This window comes from Grammomys surdaster, unplaced genomic scaffold (genome assembly GCF_004785775.1).
Source record: "Grammomys surdaster isolate TR1022 unplaced genomic scaffold, NIH_TR_1.0 186, whole genome shotgun sequence".
Classification (NCBI taxonomy): domain Eukaryota; kingdom Metazoa; phylum Chordata; class Mammalia; order Rodentia; family Muridae; genus Grammomys; species Grammomys surdaster.
This window is the reverse complement of record NW_021604631.1, coordinates 3,889,722-3,898,322: the sequence shown is the minus strand read 5'-3', so window position 1 is coordinate 3,898,322 and position 8,601 is coordinate 3,889,722. Positions and strand designations below refer to the sequence as shown.

Genomic DNA, 8,601 nt, shown 5'->3' with positions numbered 1-8,601 from the left:
CTCTGCACCCAATCTCGCAGAATCAAGAGGAAGCGGGGCTCACAGGACCTCTGTGCCAAGCAATTTCTTAGGCTAGGAGGTGGCAGTTCTTGCCTCCAATCAGGGAGCAACTGGGACCCACTGGGACCCACTGGGATTCACTGAGACCCAGGAATCCTCTCCTGACCCGGAGCCCAGGCCCCTTCCGGTTTCCACCTGAACACTGAGCACATCTTGGGCCTCAGCTCTAACTCAAGCAGCAAAACTCATCCCAAACAGTTCTGACACAACCTAGATAATAGGAAAGACAGGCCCCTGTCAGAGACAGCACTGATAGCACAAAGGCGATCCAGATGGCGAGAGGCAAGCGCAAGAACACAAGCACCAGCAACCCAAGGTACTTGCCAGAATCAGAACCTAGTTCTCCCACATTAGAAAGTCCTGAACTCCCCATATCACCAGGAAAACAAGAACCAGATCTAAAATCACTTCTAATGATGATGCTAGAGGACTTCAAGAAAGAAGTAAATAACACTATCAAAAAACTTGAGGAGAACACAGGAAAACAGGATGAAGTCCTTAAAGAAACACAAAAATCCTTTAAAGAATTACAAGAAAACACAAACAAACAGATGAAGGAATTGAACAAAACCATCCAGGACATAAAAATGGAAGTGGAAACAATAAAGAAAGCACAAAGGGAGACTATCCTGGAGATAGAAAACCTAAGAAAGAAATCAGGAGTCATAGACACAAGCATCACCAACAGAATACAAGAAATAGAAGAATGATCCAAAGGGCTAAGATATTATTTTATTTTAAAAATTCACTTCTCTGTTTTAAGCTATATTTCTGTGACTTTTCCAAGAAGTTGTTTAAGGAACAACTTCTAAGCACTGGAGTTCTTTCTGTCTTAGATGCTTCAAGTAAAAAGATGGAAGAGAAATGTTTTTCCATGTGGAAAGGCATAGGATATAATTGTAAACAGAGGTATTTTCCTCACTTCATCCAAGTTAAATTGCATTGACGTAGTTGTTAATTTTCAACACTGGGCTCTGAACTTGAAGGAGACATCATGAGTTAAGTTCCCTGAAATCCTATTATGCTTCCAAAAAATAAAGCAGGATGCATTTGGGTTTCTTGACGTCTGAAGGAGCCATTAGCTAATTTTGATTAAGTCATTTCTCTGTCTTGTGACATTTTGTTTGCTTTTGCTTTGATATAATACCAAAAATACTAAGTTTTATATTTATCATATTTTTCAATAAAAAAGAGCACTTTGTATCAAACTTTTCAACACTGCGAAAGACAGTTTAAATAGTTTAAAGAAGGAAGTATTTTTATTGGCTCACAGCTTCAGATATTTTAGTCTATGTTGGAAGACCCCATTGGTTTGGGACAAAGGTGATACAGAAGCATGTCTGTTTGCCTTATAGAGGTGAGCAAGCAAAGAGAAGTAGCAAAAAGGAACTGTGTAACCTTTCAAAGGCATGTTTCCAGTAGCCTGTTGCCTCAACAAGGCTCTACTGTCTTCAGCTCTACTGTCTCTTCATACTCGATCCAATCTTTTAATTTATCCATGGATTAAATCACTGATAAAGGCAGAATTATTCTAATAGTTCACTCACTTCCTCAATGCCCTTCTTGCTAGAGTTGGGGACCAAGCATCTAATTCACAAAGGATACTCTATATGCAAACCATAGAGCTGTAGAGGTAAGCAGTGCTGATAATGTGATTCCTAATTATCTGGATTATCTCTATGTCTGTCCTGCAGATTTTGTGGGGAGTGCCTCTGACAGTTGTTTTATTAGCAGTCCTACCACTGGCTCTCAATATTTTGATATCAAAACCAGTTCAATTGCTTGTGATATTCTGATTTGTTTAAAGTCAGTCTGAAAAAAAAACTGGTGAAATTAAATTTTAAATAAAAACTTTGCCTCCAGATGCTATATTACATGTTATAAACAAGTCACCAGAGACATTTTCTGGTATCCTTGCTTATATTTATACCAGATACTGTCATCTTCAAAATCCTATATTCTAGTGTATTGCTTTAGGAAGGAGGATCTCCTACAGATTCTAATCAGCCTTGTCTCAGAAGAAGAGGTAAAAGGTGAATACTTTTCTTCCAATTAGTTCCTTTAATTTGTCATTGAGTTTTAGGTTTCATTGAGATAACTCAACAGTATATGACTACAACCCATTATCCATTTATGGTAGCCTTCAATTTGTTAACCACAGTGAATTATATCTGTCAGGTCAAACATAATAAAGATGGCAGAAGGTGGTAGGAAAGAAAGACATTTCTCAAAAGAACTCAGCCAATTTAGTAAGTTTTATTCTTCCATTGTTTCTTTTTCTCAGTGTGAAAAGTAATTATCCACTTCCCTAATTGCTTTGTGTGTCTGAGGGGGACTTGTCTGCAGTCATCTGGTACTCAGCATGTTGGAGAACAAGCAGAGTTAAACTATATGCAGAGGAAAGCTTTTGGTTTTATTTGATTCTGATGATAAACAGTCAACTAAGCACATAGCACATGCAAGCTGCTATCTGCATAATTACTCATGTATCTATGTACCAGGAAGGTGCCAAAAGTTAATTGAGCATTGTTTGAAGCACTCAAATAGTATTACCATTAAGTACTGTTGTGTGCACTTGGGTAATTTAAATCATTCCATTTCTTTTACTCTCCTTTTAAACCTTTATTCTTTCTATACTCCCATAAAAGCTAAGATAGTGATATATTGGTTTAGTCAGAATGATTTCTGACCTCTTCATCAGCTGCACTTATTAAGACAAGGGAGAATCATCACCCATTGCTTGGTCACTTAGTTTTCTCCAGAGTTGTGCTTTCACAGTGGGAATTTTCAGATTCTCACAATAATCTACATCACAATGCTGTACTTAAGGTAATTTTTATCCATGAAAGTGAAATCTAATTAGAAATAAACTTGAAAAGCCATAAAATGAAACGGTTAATTGGCCTTTTAAGAATTCTCAGAAATTTCACCACAGTGCTTAGGCACTAAAAGAAGGTGCTTTTGGCGGTAGGGGGAAACATAGTTTCTGGTTGGTGTTACACCTAATCATTTTAATGATTTTTTAATATCGTAGGAAAAAGAGCATTATGTGCCCAAGGGACTCATTTCTGAGCACTCTGACAAGCTCGCAAATCAGTGAGTCTAGGCTGGCTTCTTATGTCTAGTCGTGAGACGAGGACTCAATTTAGATTTGCTGGGAGCACTTCAGTGAGACTGTCATAAGAATGCAGCATTAGGAAGAGCAAAGCCCCAGTACCAGATTGTAGATAGGGATGGGAATGGTGCTGAGTAGCTGAGAAGCAGAGCTCGTGTTAGTTAATTTTAGTTTCAGGTGAAATATGCTTATCCATACTATTGAATTCAGTCATTGATAGCAAAACAGAATATGATTCTATAAGTGACAATTCTAACATCATGGAAATTGATATGAGCTTAGCAACCATGATCACACACACACATATACCTACAAACATACACACATGTCATACATATTGCGTCTTATCATTCACTAATGAGATTATAAAATAAAATAGTCTATTTCCAGTCTTGGAAAATATGTCACATACTAACAATAACCAAAGATTATTTCTGTACTTTCATGTTTCCTATAAAACACCATTAACACAGCAGATGGAGGTAAATGACTATCAAGAAAGCTTCTATAGTCAGTTACTTCCTTGGGGGTGTTCAGGCATGGAGATCCTCTTGACAGAGGATTTTTACACATGTCTTTAAGTTTAACAGGGATCTTCCTAGTGTTATCTAGGGATTTTTGAGTCTTTCATATTTTGAGCAAGTGTAATCACTGTTCCCTAGATCTGAGGAATTAATGAGTCTTGAGTAAAGTCATAAATTGATAGTATCATAGCATGCTAGCTCTATTTCTGTGTTTCACTTTAATGAATAATGGGATAATGATACTACCTTAGAAGTGATCATGGAGAGATAAGGGTCAGAGATACTGCTCATTGCCAAAGGTATCTGAAAACAAGACAAGACAAAACAAAACAACCAACAAGAACAAAAAGCTAGTCAGCCCATGCTATTGTAGCCCTCTGTTTGCTGTGGCCATTCTGATGAACCCCATGACTGTAATGTCATGAATATTTCTAGGAACTGCCAGACAATCTGAAGGTGGTTGTAGCTGCTATAGCCAAGTGATGCAAGCAGCAAGATTGTTTGTAGGGTTCTGCTCAAGATTATGCCTTGAAATTCTCTTGCTTTCACAACTCCAGTGTCATATCTAACAAATGACTGTGACGTCTGATATGAAGCATGTATCGATATTGCAGAGACTATGTGACTTATTGCTATTTGCAACTATTGGTGAGCAATAATAAAATTCTGCTTGCACTAATTGATACAGTTTTTTATAATAACAAATCTAGTGTACCAGAAGCTTCACATAGAGTGATTCATCAAGGAGTGCGATCTTCATCCTGACTTAGGTAGAAATCACCCTTTTTCCCTTTCTCTTCACTCCTAGAAATGTCGTCCCAGCAATACCAGCAGCAACGTCGAAAATTTGCAGCTGCCTTCCTGGCACTGATTTTCATCTTGGCAGCTGTGGACACTGCTGAGGCCGGGAAGAAAGAGAAACCTGGTAAGCAGTGGATTCACAGAGAGATGCTTCACTGGGTGGTACCCATGCAGCCCTGACTAGATGGTGTATCTATGCAGACTAGCTCCCTATCTAGTCCCTCTCATCATTCTTAATCTCCTTTTAATTATTTAGAGAAATGCTAAGTGAGACTTGTCTTAATGTTATCCCATTATACTGATGAATGAATATGTCCCAGCATAGTCATGAGTTGGCAGTGGAGCTGAGATCTGTCTTAGTCTGTGACCTAGACCACATTCTATTGTCATTTTATCTACCAGACAAAACCAGACCACCCATTTGCGATGAAATTGCTAGTCTGACAACTATTACTTATAAAAGACATTACTTCTCTTTTTCATAAACTACTTTGAACCTTTTATTTTTGCAGAAATATTTGTTTTAGTAATATTTCACACTCTCAAAGATTCCATTGGAGACACACAAATCTTCAGGGTTCTTCTGGTACAAGGGTGATACTCAGCTGTTTGTTTCTGTACTCTAACACGTGAGGAGTGAACTTAAGAGGAAGAAGGCTTTATTTCCCTTAGGGTTTCAGAGACGTCAGTCCATCGCAGTAGTGGTAGCATGAGAAGAGCAGCTGATGTCATGGTATCCAGAAAGCAGGTAGAGAAATAATGCCTTTACCCAGAATTATTTGCTTCTGAAAGCAAATGTCAGTGAGTCAGTTTGAACAGTCTCTATCACACATAAGATTTAGTAGCCTTAGTTCTATTCCCAACCCCTGTGTTTTCTTTCTCTCTCTTACTCATGCATTAACTTGATTGATGAGAAGCCATCTATCACATACCCACTGTCTTATGGGAGAATGTAGGTAGAGGTAAAAGTCATAGATTCCACAATTGAGGTGCTGAGGAACAAACTTAATCATGTCTGGGAGTTCAGAACATTTCTGGATGGTGACTGATTTTTGTTTTCTTCTTTGCAGAAAAAAAGGTGAAAAAATCTGACTGTGGAGAATGGCAGTGGAGCGTGTGTGTGCCCACCAGTGGGGACTGTGGACTGGGCACTCGGGAGGGCACTCGCACTGGTGCTGAGTGCAAACAGACCATGAAGACTCAGAGATGTAAGATCCCTTGCAACTGGAAGAAGCAGTTTGGAGGTCAGTCTTACCCTGTATTCCTATTGCTCTAATCACTGCTATAAAATAATTTGGAAAATTTCGATCAAAAAATTTCTAAGGTCAACTATTGTTCATATTAAATTAAACAAATATATTTTCTTAGACTCCAGGTGACCAGACAGCTTGCCGCTCCAATTCAGCACTAATGATACTGGAGGCTGGATTTTTTGTTGTGTTTGTTTGTTTTCTGTCTTAGATATTGTAGGGTAGTTAGCAACATCTTTGGTATCTACCATTTTTTATCATCATACAACTCACTTTGCCAACCAGAAAGAGTGTCCTAATGTCATTTGGAGTCAAAATTGTTTGTAGTTAAGAACCATTGCTTATACTGGCATAAAATATGCACTGTTACTCACCCAGTAATGGTCCCATCCCGGTCCATCAGATTCCCCACTTCTCTTTCTACTTTCACTTTTTGTGCTCCTCTTCCTTCCTCATGTCCCTTGTGATTACTCTTTCTCTTGATCCCTTCCCATTCCTCAACATATGCTTATAGATTCTCTCACTGACTCCAACAGGCCCCGTCACAGCCAACATGAATAGACTTTGTCCCATTAATTCTAGATACTCTCATGCTTTTCTGATCTGTCTACTTGAGATAAGTTCTCTCAACACTTCCAATGTTAATTCAGTAATCAAAATTTTCATCTTTGGCCTATTATTCAACATTTTTTTTATCTCTGCAGTCATCTACATCAGTGATTCTCAACCTGTGGGTCTCGACTCCTTTCACAGAGGTTGCCTACAACCATCAGAAAGCACAACAATGGGAAAATTACAGTTTTGAAGAAGCAACAAAAAGAATTTTACGGTTGGGGGAGGTGTCACCACAGCATGAGGAACTATTTGAAAAGGTTGCAGCATTATGAAGTGTGAAAACCATTGATCTATCTATGTACATGTGTGTGCTGCCAGCTGTGTAGTATTCACATTCATTTACGTATTTGTGAGTGCACGTAGGTTTAGGTTCCTGTGTGGGTATATGTGTGGCCACCAGAGGTAAGTGTCGGGGGTCCTTCCTTTGTTGCTCTCCTTTTCTCTTTCTGAAGCCTTGTCTCTTATTGAATCTGGGATTCAGTGATAGCACTAGTAAAGGGTGTAAGCCATCCCTGTTTCTGCCTCCAGAACACTGGGCTTACAGGTGGTTACCACATCTGCTCAACTTTTTATGTAGGTTCTGGGGACCAAATTTTGACCCATCATGTGTGTGAGGCAAACCCCTTATCCCATGAGTCATCTTCTCCTATCCCTTTAGTACAGTTCCTTATGTTGTGGTGACCCCTAACCATAAAGTTGTTTTTGTTGCTACTTCATAACCATAAATTTTCTACTGTTATGAATCATAACGCAAATATCTATGTTTTCTGATGGTCTTAGGCGACTGCTCAGAAAGGGTTGTTCAACCTCCAAAGAGGTCAAGACCCACAGGTTGAAGCACTACACAAAAGCAATGATGTAGATGAATGTATAGGACAATATTCCTATCCCAATTTAAAAATCGCAAATGGCTTTCCTTTCTACATCACATACTTTGTGGTATTCTTTTTGGCCACTGTGGAACATAGTGGCCACAGTTTCCCATCTGTGGCATATAGGACACATCATGGCCTAAATATGAATGAAGAGGGAGAATGCCTATTCTACATGTAACCCGACATCCTCTGTGACTTGGGAGTACATTTTAATACATGGCAATAACTGCCATAAAGTTTTTATAAATTAGACTTTAAATAGGATTAGGCAGTGTTAAGATTCTCTTATAAAAATTTTTATAATATATACCTTAAAGGACTCATGCTTGAACATTTACAAAAGTCTCAAAAAATCAATGTAGAATCAAAACAAACAAACAAACAAACAAACAAACAACCCACCCTAACTATCCAGGAAGAGAATTAGTAAGCTGTATCAACAGACATGTCTTTTGAGGAGAATATGTGGTAACACATAGACACTTGGAGAGATACTCAATTTCTCTGTCCAATTAAGGAAACAGAGGTTGAAACTCTAGTGATATATTACTATATGCCCATCAGAATGGTGGACTGAAAGTCTTATGATGCTGAAAGCTAGTGAAGATGCAAAAATGCTAGGTCATGGATTTACTGTCAGTGGAAACAGAAAATAGCAAGCCATATTTAGAAAGACATTATTTTTGGGAAGGGTTGTTTGTTATATGTTTGTATGAAACTAATCATTAGTTGACTTCAGCATGTAACTTATCTGTTTCTTGACTTTTTTATCTCAGAGAAAATAAAATACATTTTTTGTTGTTTGTGTTTTTCAAAACCCTGTGTATGAATCTATAATATTTGCATTTGTGTATATATTCTAGCCAAAAGCTAGAAACAATCCAAGCATCTTTCATCTGGTAAATTGATAAACTTTTATATATCTATATCATAGAATGTTATTCAATTGTATAAAAGTATATACAATTGCTTTATGAAACTTAAATTGGTTGCCAGAAATGTATGCTAAGTAAAGACATAGCTAGTCTCAGAGCTGGAGAGATGGCTCAGTTATGAGGAGCATCTGTTCTTGCAGTGGTCCTGAAGTTTGGTTCCCACCCCTCACAACTATCAGTTACTCCAATTCAAGAGGATCGCTCACCATCTCCTAAACCCCATGAGTAACAGGGTAACCATTCACCAACATTCACATAGTTTTACATTTTCCTTTAAAGAATGAAAAGTGTTGGAGGAGAGTTTTGTGGTTGTAAGGAATTTAGGCCACAAGAAGGCTATGACTGTGTAAGGCGACACCCGAGTCCCTTACACTGGAATCATGTATATTGATAGTGTTGTTCATATGCATTCACACTGATAGAACA

General features: G+C 38.2%; 1 protein-coding gene across 1 annotated transcript in view; it reads left to right on the top strand.

The window, feature by feature from the left end:
* The window catches only part of Ptn (pleiotrophin), an 86,663-nt gene that overhangs the window by 60,151 nt on the left and 17,911 nt on the right, over positions 1-8,601 (top strand). Inside the window, exons 2-3 of the mRNA XM_028768446.1 lie at positions 4,508-4,624; positions 5,571-5,744. Of these exons, the coding sequence (XP_028624279.1) occupies positions 4,510-4,624; positions 5,571-5,744 (289 nt within the window). The 5' untranslated portion in view covers positions 4,508-4,509. The remainder of the gene's footprint in view (positions 1-4,507; positions 4,625-5,570; positions 5,745-8,601) is intronic.